This window comes from Aythya marila (genome assembly GCF_965140915.1).
Source record: "Aythya marila genome assembly, chromosome: 2".
Classification (NCBI taxonomy): Eukaryota; Metazoa; Chordata; class Aves; order Anseriformes; family Anatidae; genus Aythya; species Aythya marila.
Genome location: NC_139043.1, coordinates 31,398,853 through 31,422,695, shown reverse-complemented (window position 1 = coordinate 31,422,695; position 23,843 = coordinate 31,398,853). Strand labels below are relative to the sequence as shown.

The following is a 23,843-nucleotide window of genomic DNA, read 5'->3' as shown; positions in this document are numbered from 1 at the left end:
TCCCTCCCCAGCTTTTCTGCAGCCCCCTTTAGGTACTGGCAGGCCACTATAAGATCTCCACGGGGCCTTCTCTTCTCCAGACTGAACAACCCAAACTCCCTCAGCCTGTTTTCATAGGAGAGGTGCTCCAGCCCTCTGATCAACTTTATAGCTTTCTTCTGGATTTGTTCTAATACTTCCACATCCTTCTTGTGCTGGAGGCCCCAGAGCTGAAGGCAGTGCTCCAGGTGGGGTCTCACAAGAGCAGGACAGAGGGATAGAATCCCCTCCCTCGCCCTGCTGGCCGTGCTGCTTTTGATGCAGCCCAAGATAGGGTTGACTTTCTGGGCTGCGAGTGCACCTTGCAGGCTCATGCCAAGCTTTTCATCAACCAATACCCCCAGGTCCTTCTGCTTGGGGGTGCTGTCAAACTATTCTCTGCCCAGCCTGTATTTGTGCCTGAAATGGGCATGTGTCATTGAGGGTAAGCTTTTTGTCCCTTTACAAAGTTTTGATTGTTGCTCAACTCTTCTTTGTCATTCTCTGGTTTATTATATTACTGATTCTATTTATCTTCATTTACCTTGTGAGCCTTCTTTCTAAAACACCAGTGGGAACACAAGCGAGCCAAAACCCTTCACAATGCAGCTATTCACTGCAGACTGTGCTAAGCACTTGCTCAAGGTTATTCATGTCAAGAGTGGTTGTAATTGTTCCTACAAGGCTTGCAGTAGATAAGAGCATCCTTTCCTATGCTGCAGAAATCATAGAATCATGGAATTAATCATAGAATGGCTTGGGCTGGAAGGGACCTTAAAGATCACCTAGTTCCAACCCCCCTGCCATAGGCAGGGACACCACCACTGGATCAGGTTGCCCAGGGTCTTGTCCAACCTGGTCTTGAATGCCTCCGGGGATGGGGCATCCACAACCTCTCTGGGCAACCTGTTCCGGTGCCTCACCACCCTCTGAGTGAAGAATTTCCTCATAACCTCTAAAATAAATCTCCCCTCTTTTACTTTAAAACCAATCTCCCTTGTCCCGTCATCACTGACTGAGCATAAAGTTGCTTTCCATCTTTTTATAAGTCCTCCTTAAGTATTGAAAAGCTGCAGTAAGGTCATGCTGAAGCCTTCTCTTCTCCAGGCTGAACATCCCCAGCTTTCTCAGCCTTTCTTCATAGTAGAGGTGCTCCAGCCCCTTGATCATCTTTGTGGTCCTCCTCTGGACCTTCTCTAACAGTTCCTCACCCTTCTTGTGCTGGGGACCCCACATCTAGATGCAGCACTCCAAGTGAGGCCTCACAAGGGCAGAGCAGAGGGGGACAATCCTCTCCCTCTCCCTGCTGCCCACTCCTCTGTTGATGCAACCCAGGAAGTGGTTGGCCTTCTGGGCTGCAAGCACACACTGCCAGATCATGTCAAGGTTTTTGTCCACCAGAAACCCCAAGTCCTTCTCTTTAAAGCTGCTCCTAATAAGTTCTTCACCCAGTCTGTACTCCTGTCTGGGATTGCCCTGACACAGGTGCAGCAACTTGTTGGACTTGTTGAACTTCATTAGGTTCACATGGGCCCACTTTTCGAGCCTGCCTGGATCCCTTAGGATGGCATCTCTTCTTTATGTTACGTTGACTGACACCACTCACTTTGGTGTTATCTGCAAACTTGCTGAGGGTGCACTCTATCCCACTATATCATTGATATTAAACTGTACTGGTCCCAAGACCTCCACCTGGACATAGAGTCATTGACCACCAGTCTATGGGTGCAACTTTCAAACCAATTCCTTATCCACTGAATGGTCCACCTGTCAAATCCATCTCTCTCCAATTTAGAGATCAGGATGTCTTGTGGGACCATGTCAAAATCCTTACAGAAGTCCAGGTAGTTGACATCAGTGGTTCTTCCCTTACTAACTGATGCAGTCACTCCTTCATAGAAGTTCACACCATAAGCATGCGGGTCACCATCCTGACTCTGCTTCCTCCCCCAGCACAGAGCTGCATCCAGTGAGAAAAGAAACAGAAAGGGCTGTCAATGGCTGTCACATCTTTTTCAAGAATCTTATGCAAAACAGGTATATCAGTCAGAGCTCCTGTTCACCTTCCCTTGTCTCAGAGAGTCCACCCAGCTAAGCAAACACAGCAAGAAAAGCTCTGCAGCCAGCTGCAGCAGTGAGCCTGCAGTTACGCCACTCCCTCTGCAGAGGCACAGCTGAAGCAGAGAGGAAGGGGTTTAATTTCCAGGACACATCTCTCCTCCCAGCCCAGTTTACACAAAGCAGCCTGTGTAAGAGCGGCTGCCCCTTAATTCTCTTCCACACACAATAACTCCACTGAGCGTGCAGCAGGGCCTCACCCTCAGCAATGAACTTAACATGACCAGGTTAGGGACCAAAGGTCTTCCTGAGCCTTTACAATGCAAAAGGAGCCTGTAAACAATATGATAAGAGTGATCAAGCATTCAGCAACCGTTCCCTGTCATTTTATTTGACAGGATATTCTGTTTCTTATGCTCCTTCCAAGCCCATAATATTAGAGGGGGGGAAAGGCATCATATTCATTTGCAATAAGCAGAAAGTAAAGAAAAAATAGCCAGGGTCAGAATGACAGCTTTTCCCTACATGGGTATGTTTAGGGTCTTTGTTGAGCAGGCTATTGTTTGAAAAACTTCCCTAGATTTCTCTCAGAGCAGCAGTTTAGCAGAATATGCTCTCTCATTTCTGGGCCCCCTTAGCAGCAGGAGGCACTGCTCAGCCCTGGGCCACTGGAGAGGCAGCCATCTCCTTGAACCACCAGCCGTGCCATGGACCTTCCACCAGGTGCTGCCATGGGAGGCCTGATACCCACTGGAGACAGCACATGCCATGTCAATGGGCAGATTCCTCCAATCTGACAGTCCCCCTCCCCAGGCATGGCTTGTTGGTTTGGAGTAGATTCACCCATAGGAGAGCAGGTATTCATGTGGCTTGTTTGTTTGTTTGTTTGTTTGTTTTCCCCAGGGTAGGATTATTGGTGTCACTACTTGTTGTTAGTGCTGTATGTTGGTTGTTGACCATGATGAAAAACCTCAGATGGGTAGCATTGACATCACTCTGCACAAAACAAGCAGAAAAGCCCATGAGGCTTTTCAGTTTTGCAACAGCAAGAAATGATCTTAATGGATATGAAATGCTTGAAATGGCCATGAAGAAAGCTTATTTCCCATTTCTGAATATTAACTGAAAGAGGCCTGCTGTGTCACTGCTTTGGCAAGACCCCATGTCATTTCTGCACCGTCTTTGTGTGTACAGTCATACACAGATAGATGACAAAAAATGTAGATTTGATAGACAGACACAGAAATTTGAAATTTATAAAGCAGATTTTAATGATACATAGAGATTGACATTGATTAGAAACCAGAAAAATGACAGTGATGAAAGTGGACAAGATTTAGGGCAGGCTTGAGATTTAGAACAAAATATTTAAGTCTAAGCATTCTATAAATAATTGCTTAATACAGAAGGAAGTTCTTTGAAACTTAAATTAGCATCAGCTTGAGAAACGGAAACCTTCACAGATATATATAGCATGGGTATACTGTAGCCCTGAAACTGCTCTTTAAAACAGGAAGGAAATAAGAAATGGAGAGGCAGCCATTCACAGTCTAACACGTATTCTCTCCTTCAGTAAAAGTGATTTGAAAGGGATCTGCATAGCAGGAATTCTGAACAGATTTGCTATCGTTTAATGAAACATGCTGCAAGTAGAACATTTGCAGCAGACATATTATCTGACCTAGGTCACCTCCTGATTAAACATATATAGACTGGAAGGAGATTAGTCATTAAACCAAGCTGAAACAGAAGCCAAGCTACAGCTTACACTGAGAAACTCTATCCAATTAGCTTTGCAAGTGAGCTAAAAGCAGGAATTACGAGGAAGGTGGTTCCAGGACATTTCTGCCAGCACGTCCGGTATCAGGATGCCTGAACACATACATGCTTCACCGTGTGCGTGACTTAGATGTCTACATTAGGTGTTTCAAAGGTTATTAAATCTTGACATCTGTATAACCATGAAAAAAAAAAATTGAAAAATGAGGGAGTGAATTAAAAAATTTAAGGCAGGTAACAAAAAACTTGCCTTGCCACATTATCTTAAAACCAAGAACTGTAATCACACATGCATGCATCATCATGCATGCACGTCATTTGGGGTGTGGGACGCTCACTCTAGGCTGGTGCCTCAGCTCAAAGCCAGTTCCCAGAAACTGGCCAGGAACCAGTACAAGGCTGAGCACTTACACATGACCCACAGGCATACCTCAGCTAGTTTAACCTTAACACCTGGTCTGGAAGAAGTGAAATTCTTCTCATACCCTGAAGAGGTGTCCAGCAATATAGCAAAGCTTGCACAAGATGAAATGGTAAGTTCTGTGACTGAGAGTAAGGAACAGTGTAGGATGGAGGCACCTGGCTATGTGCTTAATGGATCGTCTGTAATTATAAACTAGATGTACTCTATCTATCAAAATGACAGTACATTCATCTCTGCTATCTCCCAACATAACCTCAGTGCTGAGTAGGCTGATTTTATTCCTTCAGGGATTAAAATATCTCAGTGTATCATACCATGTAAGCTGAGATTTTCCACACAAAAGACAGCTTTTTCAAACATTAGTCTCACTGTGTTGTGACCTGCTGATTACTTCACCACTGCGTGCATGTACATTGCTCTGCTCTGGCAGCCCTGGCATAGGTGACACAATCCTAGGTACCTTCAACAACAGTAAGACTCAGATGCAAAACTGGGCTGTGTACCTAAGTCCAAAATTTCTCAAATATCCCTGATATTTTGTTCTGGAGTTCCAGTTCAAATGAATCACCACTTCAAAAATTTGAAAATTTTGCTCTCATATTTTCAAAAGCCTCATTGCACTTGAAGAAGCACTTAAACTCCCTGTTTTACTCCAGGAAAAATTCCACTATCCTATTTTCTACCAGGAGTGGAAGAAGTGTTTCTGTGAAGCACTACTTACACCATTCCATTGCTTGTGCCTCTTTTTGTGCTCATTATCATTTTATGACTTAGTCTATTTCATCCTGCCAATTTCTCATCAAACCGCCTACCTGGTTAACTCCTTTGTAAAGCACTGACTTTGTGACTGATTCATGCCTTCATTTAAAGCATTCTTCATGCTTACAGATCTTACCAGATATCCACAAGTTAGAGGCCATGCTCTGGAACACAATTTCATTGTGGGAAGGGAAGCCAAAATAATAACATTTTCTAAACAATTTTCATTTCTTTTGCATGAGAAATTTTGAAAAAGTCTTACTTTTCATTCCCAAATGGATTTTTTTCAAAATGACAGTCTGAAACAGAAAAAAAATCTACACTTTGATCAAAAATTGAAATAATAGACACACAAATATTAACATTTTCCAAAACACTTATTAATACCATGGTACTGCTCTTGTGCTTCAAACTAGCTTTGCATTGTAAAGTAAGTTGTGGGAAAATTTGTTAGAATCTTTTTTATTAGTAGTTGTAAAGTATTTGTTGACAGCAAATAACACTCCAGATCTCCAGTTTGTCCATTCAAAAAGGTTGCCTTAGTCATAGTTTTGTCCCTCAGGAAAAGGCTGAATGAAATGAAAGATGGAAGGAAGGAAGGAAGGAAGGAAGGAAGGAAGGAAGGAAGGAAGGAAGGAAGGAAGGAAGGAAGGAAGGAAGGAAGGAAGGAAGGAAGGGAGGGAGGGAGGGAGGGAGGAAGGAAGGAAGGAAGGAAGGAAGGAAGGAAGGAAGGAAGGAAGGAAGGAAGGAAGGAAGGAAGGAAGGAAGGAAGGGAGGAAGGAAGGGAGGGAGGGAGGAAAATGCTCCAGATCCAACTCCACTGTTATTTTGAAGATGTACATGGTGCAGTAGCTATTAACAAGCCTTTGGTAGAGGGGGGAGCATTCTCATTAAAACATAGAAGTAGTGTTATTATTTTATTACAGCTCCCAAATATGCATTTATTTTTCAAAATATCAACATTGGCACATGCAGCTAATGAGGAAAGAAATGCTTCTGGGTCCATCATGAAAATCTTTAACACTGGTATAGCATGAACTGGAGAATAATGCAATCTTAAAAGTGGAGAAAGATATAACCAAAAAAAAAAAAAATCCAGGGTGGAGCTTTTATTTGCATTTACTGTTATATCCAATTCAATTCCTGTTAGCAAAAACTACAGTCACATTCTCTGGATAACTTAGCTGCAAGCTATTGTTTAACCAGCACAATAAATTCAGCATTAACTTTTAGATGTCTCATATTTGCTAACTGAGTGCTGCATTAAGATGTCCTGTCCACTGTGTTCAGAACAAAATACTATCCTTCATAAAATATATAAAGACAAAGGAAGACAATACCATTTTTCATGAACAGAAGAGGGTCTCTCTCATCTCCCATAACACTTAAACCTCATTACTGTGACCAGCCACAGCTGCTCTCTGTCCTTTTCCCTAACAAAACTAAAGGCAGCAAGTGGCGTATTTTGATTATTAATTAAACAAAGCCGCTCCCAAATTGCTATGGTGCCACAGAGCAGAGAGCCAACACCCAGGGCTGCTGCTGTTATTCCAGATTCCTGCTCGCCAGCTCTGCAGGTTGTCCTGGGTGAGACTCACCAGGCAGAATTCTGTGAAACTGAAAATTAGTGCAGTATTTTCTTGCACCTGACTAGGTGTTTTTTTCAGAATTCAGCTCCTGACATGATGTATCTTTCACTTTAAAATATTTTATCAAGAAAATTTTAAAATTATAAACCAGTTTGTAAGGGAAAGTGAATTATTTTACTAGACCAGCCGATAGTCAGGAAAAGCAACAGGTGTTCAGTTTGAGATGGCTTGACAAGGGCTGACCTTTAAAAATGGAGATATTTTTATACTCAGAGTCTTGAAACACACCATCAAGGTGTACATGTAAGTTTCCTTTATAAAAAGGAATTTACCTGTAGTCAATAACAAAGCTTTGTTTTAACGTAGTATTTTCTAGAAATTGCTTTAAGATAGATTGAAGACAGTCACACAGGGAAGCTGGAAGCTTGCATCTCCCTGTTGTTTTTGTTTTTGTTTTTGTTTTGTTTTTGTTTTTGTTTTTGTTTTGTTTTGTTTTTAATTAGTAAAAATGACATTCCAACATGAGTAACAGAAAGAAACCTTTATGATCATGCAGTAAAATGGTGCCTCTGGAATATTCCTTCTTTCAATTTAAATTACCTGTGAACACAGAGTAACAGTTTCATTTTCCCCACACTTTAGGGAATTTAACACTTCCATTTAATGAACATCTTTCAACCTTTAACCTGAACATCTTTAAATATCTTTAGTCTTCCAAGGCACATATCAGATATCTGGAAAAGATTTGTTAAATTATTTTTTCTCATTTCCAGAATTATAAGGAACTAAAAAGTCTGAGTATCTAGGCCCTAGCTCTGCTAACCACATGCACATGTGGCACGTGGTTCCACTGCCTCTTCTGAGCGCCTCACAATGCACTTAGTACAACACATTTCAACAGCACAGGCTCTAGCAGTCCCAGCACATACATATAGACTCCCAGAAATTCTTACAGCCTGCAATGAAATAGTTAAAGAGTAATAGCTACTGGCATTAGGAGATTTACATTCCCATTTCCTGTATTTAACAGAAGAAATAAGCTGGTTTTATTTCAAAACCAATCTGATTGCCTTGCAGAGACAGTTGGAAAATTCCTATTATTGCAGTGCATTCAGGCTTAAGTTTCATAGGCAGAGCAGTGTCAGTCATCAGAAGGATGGTCTCCTAGTTCAAGATGCAGCTTGTTGCTGCTCACATCAATTCTTAGGCTCTTCAGATAGCTCTACTTTGGTTAATCATTTATTTACAATAACGTTATTTACTTATTTGGGGGACTCAGCAACAACAGCAAGAGTGGAAAGTGGGACTGATCCTGCACATACCACTGATATATTGCACACATCAACCAGGAAGTGTGCAAGGAAATACAGGTGCTACAATCTTATTGGTCAACATTAAGAAGAAACCCGAGTATAACATACAGCTTTAACAAAACAACAGTGGAGGCATTAGTTGGACACACAGTCTATTAGACTGTAATTGTCTTCTATGATAGGTCTCTCTTTACAGGAGACCATGCTGGAGGTCACAACTCCTAAAAATAGGGCACGACTTCTCATGTACACAAGCACAACATTGCAATATTCAAGTGCCCATATCAATCTCATCTAAAGCTGCAAGTTATTTGAGTCTTTTGTATGACTTCTCTGGGCTTTCCTTCCTGGATTTTAGAATAGAAAGTACAGCTAGCTAGAACAGAAGGTATAGCATACCAACTATTTGCAGGTTATTTGATCATCACATGAGAAAGGTGAAAGTTACCTCCATCGTATAAACTTATAATGAAAATAATGTTCATCATTTTTGGTTTACAAATGAGAACTGATGCACACAGACACTCCATCAGGATGAGAGGAAACAAAAAAAGCCCATTACAGGCTCCCATGTCTGTGGTCTGTCAGCAGAAGCACACGGTATCCACATCATTGTGCATTACTGAAGAGCATAGCCTAGATGATTTGCTACTCTCCAGGAAACTGGCATCATTTACCTGAGTCAGCTATTCATTACCTTCAATTTGTTTAGCTTTTTTTTTTTTTTTTTAGTAAAATATTTGATTTTTAAAACTGACAGGAATTGGAGAGAGCAGCACTCTGTATTGAAGTAGTAACTTGGATCTCAGCACTGTTAGCCAACCCACCCAAGCAGCAGACACTGCAACAGCAGAGCTCCACACCAAGCAAAGGCCAGGCATACAGAGACACGTACATTCCTACAGTGCTGTTGGTTTACATCCCCCCACCCATGCCAGCAAGCAGGCGGGTGCTCCCAGTTATCCCCAGGTTGTTTCCGCCTGGTGACACCTGCAGAGCGCAGTGGGCTGCTGGTGCCAGCCAGCCCTGCACCAGCCGCCTGTTTGCTCTGCAGTGCCAGCAGCTGCATGGTGTGCAGGAAGAGTACAGGAACTGAATCTCAGGCCTGCTGGAGTTCATAAATGCCTTGAATTTGACTCTGAAAACTTAACTAATCCAAGTTCATCAGCTTTATGTTTTTCAACATAAAATAAATAAATAAATAAATAAATAAAAGCACTGTATTTAATATTTTCCTTTCAGAGAGGTTAAAAGCACAAGTGGCTGCTAACAGACCACTGACATAGCATCTCTAGTACATGGAATTTTACATACACATTACTCTTCTTGAGTCTTTACGTGTTCTGCTTTCAGATCACTCTCCCATCTCGATCTTTCCCACCCAACTTTATTGTCGGTCAGAGCACCTGTGACTTAACCATGAAGGAATTCCCTGTGTCTTACAGAATCTCCCAGTGGTACAGCAGAGAACGGCTGGCTGGAAGGAGACTGCTTCGTCTAAGCTCACTTCTATTTCAGCCATTCTCAGCTGCCAGAATGACCTCATGGGGAGGGAGGAGAAATGAGACTTGGCTGCTCTCTCCCACTTTCTGAATATCTAGGCTAAGCAAAACTGAAACATATTTCAGCTGTTTGACCATGGCAAGCTAAGATTCAGGATAGTGTTGTTTATGCAAGCTACAACAAAAACACAGTTTTAGAGGAGCAGCATGTATTTCACTGCATTTGAATGCAGAGATAGAGCTTCATGACACCATCTGGAACGGGGCCAGCAGGAGAGTGGGAACACCCATACTCCTATCAGCTCACCATGACTGATAGTGCTTATTTAACGTTACCGCCTGAGGGAGGGTGCTTACCACTTCCAGGCCATAACGTTTAAACAAGACTTTAAGAACACGTACCCTTAAGTTATTCTAATTTGCTTAATTAGACAGCTAGCTATTCTGCTAGAGATAACACAGCAATATTTGTTCCAGTACCCAATAATTCTCACAGTTAAAAAAAAAAAAAAAACCACCTCTTACAAGTTCCTGAATTTCAGTTTGGGCCCATTTCCTCTCATTCTGTCACTTGATGTCAGTGAGAAGGTACTGTGTCTGTCTTCTTTACTTCCCCCATCGTGTATTTATATACATTGATAAGAGACCCCCAAGCCTTCTCTTCTCCAGGCTGAACAATCGCAGCTCTCTCAGCCTCTTCTCAAACAACAGTTGCTCCATCCATTTACCACCTCCACGGCCATTTTCTTGACTTGACCCATTATGGCCATATCTCTCCTGTAGTAGGGAGCACTGCAGAACACCAGATGTGGCCTTACCTTCCATGACCTTATGGCAATGCTCTGCCTAATGTAGCCCATGATGCTGTTGGTTGCCCTTCCTACAAGGGCATATTGTTGCCCATTCCAAGTTCTTGTCCAACAGGACCCCCTAGCTCATTTCTAGCAAGACTACTTTCCATTTACTTGAACCCCAGCACTCACTGGCGCCTCCCCAGGTGCAAGACATTGTTTTGCCTTCTGTTGAACTTCATTACTTTCCTGTTGGCTCATTTCTCCAACTCTCAAGGTTCCTCTGCATGGTAGCACAACCAGTGGTCTATCAGCCACTCCTCCCAGCTTTGTATCACCCACAGACTTGTTGAGGGTGCACTCTTTTAATCAATTAATGAAGATGTTAAATGATATTGGCCCCAGTATTGACCCTTGGGGTACACTGCTAGTGATTGGCCTCCAGATGGACTTTGTGCTACTGATCAGAACCTTTTGAGCCTGGAAATTCAGCCAGGTTTTGATCCATGTCACTCACATCTTATTTAGTCCTTAGCTTACCAGTTTTACTATGGGGATGCTATGGCAGATGTATCTCATCCAAGGTCACTGTGGTGATGTGTTGATGTGTTGATGTTGATGTGTTCCCTGTCTGAGGGAATGACTCAGTTCCTCCATGATGGATGAACTTTGATAAGTCCCCATCATTGATCCTGCTCCTTTGCCAGCATCCTGCACAAACATAGTCAAGTTAATGCACTGATAAAGTGTGCTAGGTTATTGGCAATAAAAAGCTACTCTTTAAAGAAATTGAGGGAAAGACTCTCTTCCCTGTGAGATGAACCATTTTTGCAGTAAATAGTATTTAGATATGAGGAATAGTGAAAATCCAGGAAAAATCAATACTCATACAATGAGGGAGTGCAAAAAGAGGAGGAATTCTATTACATGACAGAATCCTGACATATATTAGGATTTGTAGTTCTAAAGGGATTTTTAAGGGTGACCTTGGTTAAGACCTTTTTAAGGTATATGTCCCTAATGTTCCTGTTGTATTGGCAAATATGAAATTATTTCAGAAACTAGAATCAGTGTAGTATAGATATGTAGGCAATCTAGAATGTATATACATATGGACAACCTAAAAATAAATTTAAAAATAAGGAAAATGTGAAGTTTCAGGCATTTCAGTTTCATTCTGCGACAGAATGACTTTTCTCAATGGGAAGGCAAACCAGTGGTCTATAACACGTCATTAAGATACTGTGTAACTAAAGGAAGTATAGTATGTCAATATTTGCCAACAAGAATTACAGTGAGAAGCCTTCACATTCAGCAATCTGCATTAAGAACTAATTCATAGCATGAACCAGCTGGAACAGGCTCCTACATTATTTCAAGGTTCATGTTATAAACTGTCAAACAGTTGAAGGTCAGGATGACAAACAGGATGAAGGTACTCTTTCCAGCCTCATCCCTCTGCATGACCACTGACTAATGACATTAAGATTCAAACTTTGAGAGCCATCTCTTGGAAACCTGACAGCAGAGCTGTCCCTCCATCTCTCTGTGTAACCTGTGCCACTGCTACCATTCTCATGAAGATGACTTTCCTGATGTCCACTATGAATCTCTCAAACTCACTACAGCCTACACAGCCTGGAGAAAATGACCAATGGCACCAATAACAGAGAGAAACTTGGCAGAACAAATAAGCTTCATTGCAGAGGTAACGTTGATTAGGATAATGGCCTAAACACAAAAGTAATATTTAATAATGTGAGATTAGCACACATAGTGGGGCTGAGAAAGGAGTTGTGTCAGTGGATTGAGCTGGAATTTCACTACAGACACATAGCACTCTAGAGAAGACAAGATACTGCTCATTTTGAAAAGAAAAAAAAAAAAAAAGAAGAAGGAAGGAAGGAAGGAAGGAAGGAAGGAAGGAAGGAAGGAAGGAAGGAAGGAAGGAAGGAAGGAAGGAAGGAAGGAAGGAAGGAAGGAATATTTTATTTTTGTAAGCACTCAGGTAAATTAGTAAGAATAAAGAGAATCCTCTCTGTAACACTTTAGGGACCAATTTTGGGAATCAGAGCTTACACTGTGTAATTCATCTCTGTTTATTGTATCAGTGGCCACTTGTCAGGCCCTTTTAGAAAAGCAGAGTACATAGTGGTGCAGGGTTACATCCATTGCAGGAGAAACTTGTTTCCTTCCTTCAGCTGAGTTGTGAATGGGGTTTGGCACCTGATGTGTTCCAGAGAAAAAATACAGACACATTTAGTGGTGCAGAGGGCACTAATATTGACTAGAAGAAAAAAAATTCTCATTCATAAAAATGATCTTTGAGGTAAGCCATTAAGAAAACTGAATGGTGTCAGTCTGGGCTACAGGTAACCAAACATAAATTCAAAATAAGAACTATGAATACAAGGAGGCAAACAGAAAGATCAAAGGAAGATGGCAGTTCAAGAAGAGTCACTGAATTATGGACACTGTGGGTAAGCTACTTCATTCATAACAGAGCTTATCAACCAGGGAGCAGGGGAGGAAAGTTTTATAACAGAAAAGAGTTAATTAAAAACTCTCTAGCTGATACCAGGTACAAAACGAAGCTGTTCAAAACCCAAGAGTCCTCCCACCATCTTCATAGATAACAGTAAAAATAGTAAACTTTTGGTTTACAGACTTCAAGCAATCCTGAAAATCAAACATCAGTTGCTCAGACTGAGGAAGAGTCATTGGCTTTAATACTTGAGTACATATATATATATATATATACACACACATACATATACATATGTTTTAAATACAATACAGATAACTATTGAAATTAATTAAAATGCATTTACTTAAAATTAAGTACAAGAATTTCAACTATGAAGCCTTCCCAATCATAACCAACCAGCCTAATTATGAAGATTAAATAAACAGTCTTGTCTTCTCCATAGCCTGAGGTACATCCCCAGCTTCCCAGTCCCTCCTACCAAAAAATTCACTGAAAATTTCACTTCAGATTTGAATCTAAGAGTCATTAGAATCAGGCTTTCTCTTACCAAATACTAGGTGAACAATTAAGCCCCACATATGCTGAAAACCTTGAGACTCCTTGGTAACAGATCTTGATAACTTCCCTACTACTGTGAAAAAGGACACTAAACAATACAAGAGCAGGTGTATTTACCTGTTCAAATGACATATGGATTTTAAAACACATCATTCAGCAATGCCTTCCAGACATTCCAGCATTTCACAGCTCAAAATAGAGTATAGTATAGGAACTGGTCACATGGCAAATCCCCATCGTTATCTGAGGCTATGTAAAGGATGGTTCATGGTTGCATTACAGCCTGCTGATTTCTATCAAATAGTGTTGATTTGTATTATAAACTTGCATTTGCAAATAGAATGTTTTCAGGCATCTCAGAATCCTGACAGATTGTTCTTTTGTTTGAAAGTGGTGGACAAAGTGCCAGATAGTTATAAGAATGTAATATTTTAAATCCTAACCATGTCTTTGCTATCCTCTTTGAAAATGTTACCAATAAGCTGCAGGTACTCCACGTTAGTAGAGTAATTCATTCAACAACAAAAAAGGGGAATGTGTTAGGCTGATATATTTTGGGAAGTCATCGTCCGTCAAGACAAATCATCAAATTCTTAGCAGACATTTACCTGAACTCCAGATACCAGCTTTGAGTGTTCGGAAGTAAAAATGTGCTGAAGTTTTGGGTTCCCAGCTGAAATGCAGTTGAAATGCAGTTTTGTACCAAAAGTAATTGAAAAGGAGACTGGTTGAACCATGTTTTTCCAAGACTCAGGTGTCTGGACTTCTTAGAAGATACCAAGTTCCTCCTAGTCTGTCTTTAACCAAAGTTCCCTGAAACAACTTGAGAAAAAAAGCACTTTCTTGCTTAACAGAGCAAATACCAAGCTGGGAAGTGAGATATCTGGGGTCTGCTACCTCCTCCAGTATGAATGGCTGTTAATAAAAAACAAAACAGTATTGACATACATAATGGGAAATGTTAATCATAACGCTGTATCCTAATCCAGAGAACATGTAACTATAATGTAAAATATAAAGGTTTAAAATATTTCAAGGGAAAAAATGTGTATATATAGAGAGAGAATGAGACCTGCATCTGCCATAGGTGTCAAAGGTGTCTGAGTTCCTAAAATGTAATGTGAAAGTTTTTCCTGAAAAACTGTCAGGCCAATTTCATCCAAGTAGATTTCAGGTGAGAAAAAAAAAAAAAAAAATCTGTTCATGTGATTAAAGCATTGATGAAAGAAGTTTGACAAGTTCTCAAATGAAAGTATTCGACTTTCAATCACAGTGTCTAACAATATACTACTATTTTAGCAGCACTGGAAGCTCACTGACTCCCAGATACACTAGTTTCCGGCTTTGACTCGGAGTATTTCTAGTATGTGTCTGACTTTACATTTTGTTCTTTACTTATATTCCTCCTGTGTAAAGTTCTTTTGTGTGTGGTTTTTTTTTTTGTTTTGTTTTTTGTTTTTTTAATTCTGAGCAGCAGATCATGAGACTTAGAAGCATGTGTTTGTTTTTTTTTTATGAAACTATAAGAAAAGGCAGAATTTTCTGTGCTTCTGTGAAGTCTAAAGCTTATTACAAATCATAAGGAAAAATTAACTGCTTCTGAAAATGCCTTTAAATGGGCTATATTACCAGTCACCAAAACAGAGATGACTTCTGTGCCACATGATGAGTGAAAGTACCCACAGACCAGAGGAATGAAAATGAAAGGAAAAATTCAGTGACTAGCTTTGTAAAGATTTTAACTATTATCAGTAAATATAGAGAAATACTTATCAGATCATTACAGCAAAAGAATAAAAAACTTCCAGGATAGTCCTACTTCATTCCAAGTTCTCCTGGGGCAATGTGTTTTTAGACAAAATTAATTTTCACTCCAGCTGTGTGAGTGGGACCCTACATGCTCATTATCTCTTCACTTAACAAGAGAACAGCTAGAACTTCTGCTTCAGACTTAAATGTTACCAGGCGTGACCTGAGAAGACAGTCAGCAAGAACATATTAAATTACGATTAGGAATTGCCTAAAACCAAGATATCAGAAATGGGTACCTAACTTTTGACTCCTATGTCCACATTGAGGTGGATTACAGATGTAACTTGATTGCCCAAAGTGAATACTCAAATACCCTAATATTGATCTTGGAAACTCATTTTGGTGTATGTTTTAGAAGAAAACCTGTATGGATGTGATTTGGATACACAATATTGAAGCTAACAAAACACATCTCTGACTCTTTAGAGAGAAGTACTGGAGCAGGAGCATGAATTCACATGCAGTCTCTCTCTTATTTCATTCCTTGATTAGGCTATACATGACAAAGACCACATGGAAATAGGAGTTACAATGACTGGCCTCCCTGGGAGCTTTGGTTTTGCCATTCTGATAAGTCAAGCATCTGAGCAGAGCATGGTACTACTGTATTTTGTAAGGAAAAGCAGTTAGTTCTTTGTTTGAGTTCAATATCTTGTTTCTGCACCTCATTTTCCTAATTGTTCTTTACAAAATACGTATTTTTAAGTTATCCAAAGCACTGTTTTCTTTTAAATATATTCAGAAGAAATGTGTGTCATTAACAGCCATTAGAGAGTGAATTCAGAATTTCTGTGAATTTCAGACCGGAAAATCCATATATCTGACGGAATTCACCTACCCAGCTGAATAATGGTAAGTACTCACTGCCTGTGAATGTGATTCCAATCTCAATAAAATATATGAGGCATGCACCAAACACAACATACTTTGGTTTCCCTGCGTTGACCTCTGAGGAAGGACCACCGGCAGGCAGTGCAGTACTAGGGCTGGCCTTTCAGCCACCTAGGAAAGGGCCAGTTTTCCTCAGTGTTACACTCTGTTACACTAATATACGCGTACCTGAAAACTGAAATGGTTGGTTTTCATGGTGTAATTAAAAATAAATGTCTACACAGTTTATTAGACATGAAATTTGACTTAAATATTTATTTAGACCTCAATTTATGAACACATTGTTTTAGCTTCCAAATACATTCCTGTGGAGATCTTTATAACCTTTCTTTCAGACTTCATTATTTTTTTCTGTATGGTGTTATAGCTGTATGTATACATATATATCTGTGTAATGTGCACGACTAATTATCTCATTAACACCTAAAACTCTGAGTCATCAATTTAACTCTTTTTCAGAGAAATAAGAGAACGGTGACCCACGTTCACTTTCCAGCCAATCAAAAAAAGACAAATCACTCTTCAGGCAAATCAGAAGTCTTGACTTAAGCTTACCTGGACTTGGACCTTTGCCAACATTTTAAAATCACCTTTCCTAAATGTTCAAAAAATCTCTGGAAATATCTCTGAGCTTTATACCCAGCGCTTGGCAGGAAACCGAGATGTTAACTAATTGCAAAATTAACCCAGAACATTTTGGTAGGGGAAAAAACTGGAAAGTTTAGCTCTTTAGAAGTAGTATTCAAATTCACAGCTTGTGGGTGGGGTTGGGGTGTGCAAAGGTGCATAAATAGGCAGAAGGAGCCGTGGTGTTCACAGTGGGACTGGGAACACCTTCGCACCCCAGTGGGCAGAGCAAACAAGGTAAGGCAACACATGCGGCACTGGGAGCTGCCAGCGGGAGCACCCAGGCTGCCCAGAGCTGTGGCAGCTAGTCAGAGGAGAGAAAAGACTGCAGCAATGTAGGCATGGTTTGGTACAGCTTGCTAACAAGAAATATATGTAGAGAAATGCCATCTTTGCAAGTTAAAAGAAGCAGGACAAGGAAGGGTTTTTTGTGGGTTGAAGACCTAGTACAAGTGTGTACACTGAGGAGAAGTTTTGAAAGAGCAGGTTTAATGTTTCTCTGGCTTGTCTTTCTGCACTAGCAATAGAGTAAACTTTTCCTGGTCTTTGACTTCCTGGTTGTACATTACTTTCTTTTTTTCTTTCTTTCTTTCTTTTTTTTTTTTTTTTTTAAATGAGCATTACTTCCACTATACAGTTCTAGTCAAAGCAATTCAAGGCAGCCCTGAAAATCCACTGCATTTAATCTAACGTCATTTAATTTTCTTCCTTGCCAAGGAGACTTTTCTTAGGACAAGCAGTCTCTTGTGAAATCATATTTGATGTCCTTAAAACAGTAACTGTGTGGATGCTTGAGGTCTGTTGGACATCCCAGTAGCTAAGAGCACTATATCACTGATGCAAATTCATCTACTGCCTCTCCCTGCAGTTCCTACCTGTAAAAATGCTTCTATTTTCCCAGAATTTTCATTGTCTGAATTTTAAAAACTCTCAGCCTGTGATAGTTTTTGCATTAATGTTTTGAATTTTCCATATTGTTTTTGGAAAATCTTAGGTTTTCCTACTTTACCCAGTATATTGGTATTCCATTTTCCAGAAGGAAAATTAATGAGAATTTAAATTTAATGAAATTTAATAGTGTCGTGTTGTTAAAGTGTTTCTCCCCTTACAAAGCATCCCAGCTGAAATGCTGAGGAGTTTCCCATTGGACATGTCTTATCTCCATCTCCATGCCCCAGGGTCAGGGTCAGAAAAAACACTCTGCTTTGCATTGCTTAAACCAGCAAACTGCATTTCAGTTCTTACTGTTCCACCAGGCATCTCTTCCCCACTCTTTTTATTATAGATTTGACTGTTTTTCAGGATTAGATGGTACTTTTAAGGGAGAAGACAGGATATGAAGTTTCAACAACATTAAGCTGCATCTATGTTAATCTATCAGTATTATACCTAGCTCAAAATTTTACATCTCCTTCAAGTCACTCCTATTGCAAAATGGAGGAAGAGCCTAGACAGGTGAATTTTTCAGCCCCTGGGCTGCTAAACTGCTCGTTTACTGTAAGACTGGGAGATCCAGAGATAACCATGAATTAATGAGTACTTAAAAGTACTTTTGAAATGGCCAAAACTCTGTTGTTTTACTGAGCAAATTCAACACATGCAAAAAGAACAGAGGGAAACTGACCCATAAATGTTCATCTTAAGAGGACCACAGCTCAATACCACAAACACAGCAGCAGAAAACTGCCAAGTCCTTCATGACAACTTGCTAAGCAAACTTCACCTCTCCTGCACATTCCCCCAAACCCAGGCCCCTTCCTGGAGCAGCCAGGCTGGGCTCTGGCTCACCCTGCTGCACACCTGACCTGCTTATCTGCTGCATGCCTCAGAGCAGCAGCCTGGGAGGCATGACAAAATGTAGTTTCTCTCCTCTGTCCCAGGAGCAGCCATGGAGAAGAGTTATGTGTCCGTGTTCCTGCTGCTCGTTGCCATCTCCTGTGTTCTGGCCAAGGATGTGGGCAAGAAGGATACAAAGGAAACTAACACTAAGCCCAAACTGCCTCAGACACTCTCCAGAGGTAAACATAAATTAATGAATGAATTATTTCTTTAAACAATCTAAAATTTTGATTCCTATAATTTTCTGTGAAATTAATTTTCTTGCAACCCATTCTGCAAACATATTTTCTGGTATTTTCTACCCCCTCCTTTTTCCTGTCTTAAAGCCCTCCAGCTTTGTCTGTCCAAAACCCTCTTGGGCACTGGAGGGCTGGGATCAGATATGAGCTCAGCCTGTAACATGCCTCCTGTCTTTCCCTTGCAGGCTGGGGAGACCAGCTCATCTGGACACAGACGTATGAGGAAGCCCTCTTCCGCTCCAAGCACAGGTACCGAGCTCCTCCATGCCCCTCTGTGCTGAGGTGTCCCCCAGCACCTCCCCTGCACCCCACCAGCCCTAACAAGGAATTTTCTTTCCCAGCAATAAACCCCTGATGATTATCCACCACCTGGATGACTGCCCACACAGTCAAGGTAATTCTTTTGCACAGAAATAAAATAAAATAAAATATCTGGGTTTCAGTTTCAGATAGATGCAGTTTAAAAAATAAAAATGAAAATCTGCTTGCTGGGGAAGCAGTAGCCAAATGCCAGCCTGCACACGCACCAGGGAGCATTGGGCATGTCACTGAAAATACACGGGCATGAGCTGACCCACATGGCAAGAGGCATGCATTCCTCAACAGCTGTGTACAAGGGTTAAAATTCTTTCAGATATTCCAGGTTGAGGTCCTATATATATCTCCACACTGCATTGGCCATGCCCTGAGAACTGGAGTTAGAAGCTGCAAGAGGAGAAAAGGGGTTTTAAAGGGCAAAATGCTCAAATTCAAACTTGAGCAGACAGTTGTGAGAAAGATGCACTATCTGAAGCAAAAAGGGACATTTTGTACCATTACACTCATTCGTTTCCACAGAATAAAGCTGAGTTCATCACCTTTCAGTGAAATGAACTTTAAGTCTTTATTTGCTGTAATTGTAAACTGGAAATTCTCATTTTGATTATTCTGATTTATTTTTTTTTCTAGGACTATTTCACAAGCATTTTTTATTAACTATCATTTCTCATTGCTTTCACTCTAGCACTCAAAAAGGTCTTTGCTGAACATAAAGAAATACAGAAACTGGCTGAAAAATTCATTCTCCTGAACCTCGTGGTAAGTTTCCTAGTTACATTTCAAGTGAAAGCAACAAAGTTTTATTTCCAATTTTGGCTTCTCTAGCTATAACTAGGCAGTTTTATAGCTAACTAGGCAGTTTTATAGCCATGATTGGCTAGGAAAAACAGCCGGTGCTGGAGTGTAATAGATTTAGTAATAAAGATATTTCATCTTAAAATATCAAACTGACAAAATATAAAGGAATTTAAAGTTTAATATAATAATATCATTAAATGATATGAGCAATATAGAGCTCTAGCTAGTTAAAGGTTGTAACCCAAGCAGTGGATTTACTGGAAGTGTGAAATGCATTGCTTAGTTTGTATTCAATAGCACTGAGTATAAAGGACAGAAGCACATAACACGCCCTCTTGCAATCTTGACTGAAAACCCCATCTGTTTTCTTTAAGTATGAAACCACAGACAAGAACCTGGCACCTGATGGCCAGTACGTCCCTCGGATTTTGTTCATTGGTGAGTACATCTCAGATCAAAGACCCTGCCGTGAATCTCAAACCCTCAGGCTTATTAGCAGGATTTTATTCCATGAGAAACATAGAATTTCATGTTGGTTTTGGTGCACATAAGAAAAGAAAAATCTCCCCCCAAAAAAAGCAATAGCTGAGCAAGAGCATGTTTCAGGGCTAGGTGCACACAGGGTACAAGGATAAGAGCAGAGATGGAAAAGGAAAAGCTTGCCTCTGGCCTGGCTCTGAAGATCAGGGAGCACACCATGCTTAACCCCTGAAGCTGCCACTCTCTAAAGTGGACTAAAATGCAAAGCAGCCCCAGCAGTGCCGTTAGCAGTGCCATAGGTGTGGAATTCCTCCCTCTGTGATTTCATCTCTGACACAATCTCAGACATCACAGGAAGAGCAGTAATGCCTGCTGTTCCGGGGGCTGGTTTTCTAGGCCCAGTCCATAGCTCTGTGCTCCAGCACTTTGCATCAATCCCTGACAAGGATTTGTATTTTGGTGATTTATCAGTGGCCATGCATGCAAACAGGTATTCCCTCTCCAAGAAGAGATACACAACCTGACATACTTATATACATATGTCATTAGCATATCTGCACAAATCTAGGTCGTGATGACCATTTTCATCAGACCAAAACAACTGCCTTCATTATTTCTTTCTTAATATTTGTAGCCTGAAAGCACCCTCAGCTGGCCGAGCTAATTTACATGCTATGCAGCAACACAGGGTCTCAGGCTGATCAGCAATGATCAGAATCAAACCGATCGCCTCCCCAACAAACCTGCAAACACATCTTGACACCAGAGCTGCAGTTAACCGCAGAACAATGACCTGTTAGTGGGAGCAGACTTGTCTTGCAGAAACACTTAGGAAGCAAACAGAAATGCAGAAAGGCTTGCTTCCTTTTTCTGCTCAAGGGTTAATCCTGCGCTCTGCAACTTTCCTCCTTTTTTTCCAGATCCTTCCCTGACTGTGAGAGCTGATATTACTGGAAGATACTCAAACCGTCTCTATGCATATGAGCCCTCTGATATTTCATTGTGTAAGTAGTGTGTTCTCAAAGCAGCCGCATTTTTCACTTGGCAAGGAGTAAAGCCAGATGTGGCACACTTGCCGTCAGTGCTGGTTGAGGGACAGTTCCCCAGCATAAGCTATGAGCAGGTTTGCGAAGGGTATCGCATGGCTTACCTCTGCATGTTAACCTGCCCGGGTATGCTTTGCTGTACAAACACTGAAAATACTTTCTTGTGAAAAAGTTGCAACAAAAAATAACATATGAATTTCATTTCTAGTGTATTCAAACATGCAGAAAGCGCTGAAGCTGCTGAAGACTGAGCTGTAAGGGGAAGAAGGAAGCCCCTAAAGACCAGAAAGTCTGATCTTCCATCTCTTCTCCACTCATTGACACTGGTGAAGAGACTATTTAGGGTGATGTTTAGTGATGTATAGTGCTGGTTTATACACAAACACTAGTTTCATGTTAGCACTTTTGTACTGGGCAGCATTTTTAAAGGCTGGAGTCTTTTAATTTAAAGCATACAGAATACTGTATGATTCAACTGTACAAATGATTTTTTTTTAATAAATCCATTTCAAGTGTTTACATACAAACATTGCTCTGTTTTGTTTTTATTTTACCTTATTATTATCTCTTAATATTAGAGTAAACTCAGTGTTACTTGAGACCACCCCTCGCACTTTCTTATCTAAGCACTTTGGAAAGAAAACAGCTTTTTATCTCGTTTCAGCAGCTAGCAAAGCTCTATTCCTCAGTGTACTTTATCTCCATTTACTTTCCTGTAACACCAACCCCTGCCTTGCTCTCATCAGTCCTTTCTTTACAGCTAGATAACAAGAAGTGCAAACCTTTTACAAAACTTTTCTATGTTTGCAGTTAATTACATGGTAATGTGCAGAATGCTTGAGCCTTTAAGAAGGAAAACAATTTCAATTACAAAAAAAAAACAAAACCAAAAAAAAAAAAAAACACAAGATTAGAGAATGTGGTGGTTTACATATAGTTTTGTTGTGCATATTTTTGTTTTCAAAGTTGGCTGCATTCTAAAGTGATCTGAGATCACCATAACTACATGAAGATCTTTTTTAAAAATTAAAAAGTTAAATACTGCTTGCTTTAGAAGACCTTTGTTTACAGTAAAGCCTTGAGATCATTAATAGAAATTATATTGTAGTGAGTATATGGCCGGTTTCCTGATTTTGTGGCTTGTGATTGCCCAAAATGGACAACAAAAGTTAGAACTAAAAGACACGCTGGAGCTGAACACCTGCAGAGAAGGACTTGGGGGTTCCGGTGGACAAAAAGCTCAACAATAGCCAGCAGTGTGTGCTTGCAGCCCAGAAGACCAACAGTGTCCTGAGCTGCATCAACAGAGGGGTGGCCAGCAGGGTGAGGGAGGTGATTATGCCCCTCTGCTCTGCCTTTGTGAGGCCCAAAGATGCTCAGAGGGCTGGAGCACCTCTCCTGTGAAAACAGGAAGAGAGAGCTGGGGATGTTCAGGCTTCGGGGACACCTCATTGCAGCCTTTCAATACTTAAAAGCGGCTTATAAAAAAGGAGAGCAACTTTTTACCTGGGCAGATAACGATAGGGTAGAAGAAATGGCCTTAAACTAAAAGACGGGAGATTTAGGTTAGGAGGAAATTCTTCACTGAGAGCATGATGAGGCACTGGCACAGGCTGCCCAGAGAAGCTGTGGATGCCCCGTGCCTGGAGGTGTTCAAGGCCAGGCTGGACAAGGACCTGAGCAACCTGATCTAGTGGGTAGCATCCCTGCCCATGGGGGAGGAACTAGGTAATCCTTAAAGTCCCATTCCACCCAAGCCCTTCTGTGGTTCAGCATTCTTCCAGCAGTTCAGTAAGATGTTCCTTTCTATTGCAGCATCCTTTAGTTGTGGTGAGGAAATTCTTTGCTACAGAAAGGTCTTTCCTTTTCCCTTTCATCCCAAGCTGAAGTGGGGGAAAATGTGGCAGTTTGGGCAGAAACTTTCTCTAGAAGCAGCTATCTGCCACACACAATAAAATAAAATTAAAAAAAAAAAAGTTTTTACACTACTGAAAAGAGGGACAGCACTGATGAAGGTAGGAACTGGTTATCAGAATCATCTTTATCTGCTTGACTCAACAGTGCACCTACAGTATGGCATATTTTGCAAGTCTAGTGGTACTCTTAGTTAAGCCTGAGTACTCCCCCCCCCCAAAAAAAAAAAAAAAAAAAAAAAAAAACACTTTTTAATTTGAAACTTTTTTTTTTTCCACTCAATGCTATACTTTTGTAATTTACTTTTCACCTTAGCCTATTTTTCAAGAATACAGAAATGGTCTACTTAATTCTGCTCTTTTCATTCCCTCCTCTAAACACCAATTATTTAAAGAGGCACCAAGTCAAGTAACTTAAAAATTCTTATAGTTTTATCTGAAAATCTGGGGAAATCATTTCTGAAATGTATACGTACAGTAACTTGAAGTGCACTGGATGAATGGGGTTTCTGCAATTCCATTACGCTTCAAAAAATCTTTAAATAATTACAATTAAAATAACAATGCAAACTCGTAACACCAGTATGTTCCTATTCTCTTG

The 23,843-nt window shown here is 40.6% G+C and overlaps 1 protein-coding gene across 1 annotated transcript; it reads left to right on the top strand.

The window, feature by feature from the left end:
• The first annotated feature begins 16,815 nt into the window (after positions 1-16,815).
• AGR2 (anterior gradient 2, protein disulphide isomerase family member) lies at positions 16,816-21,850 on the top strand. Its single transcript, XM_082752091.1, has 8 exons — positions 16,816-16,846; positions 18,490-18,627; positions 18,873-18,936; positions 19,029-19,081; positions 19,691-19,764; positions 20,178-20,241; positions 21,204-21,287; positions 21,538-21,850. Exons 2-8 carry the CDS (start codon positions 18,498-18,500, stop codon positions 21,585-21,587), a joined length of 519 nt encoding a protein of 172 aa, XP_082608217.1. The 5' UTR covers positions 16,816-16,846; positions 18,490-18,497; the 3' UTR covers positions 21,588-21,850.
• The last annotated feature ends 1,993 nt before the right edge of the window (positions 21,851-23,843 follow it).

What these genes read in the sequence shown, in the direction of transcription:
- AGR2 (XM_082752091.1), top strand. Translation starts at nt 18,498, where the DNA reads ATGGAGAAGAGTTATGTGTCCGTGTTCCTGCTGCTCGTTGCCATCTCC. An exon ending in GCCTCAGACACTCTCCAGAG is followed by an intron (nt 18,628 to 18,872) that starts GTAAACATAAAT and finishes TTTCCCTTGCAG; the next exon opens with GCTGGGGAGACCAGCTCATC. An exon ending in CCCTCGGATTTTGTTCATTG is followed by an intron (nt 20,242 to 21,203) that starts GTGAGTACATCT and finishes CTTTTTTTCCAG; the next exon opens with ATCCTTCCCTGACTGTGAGA.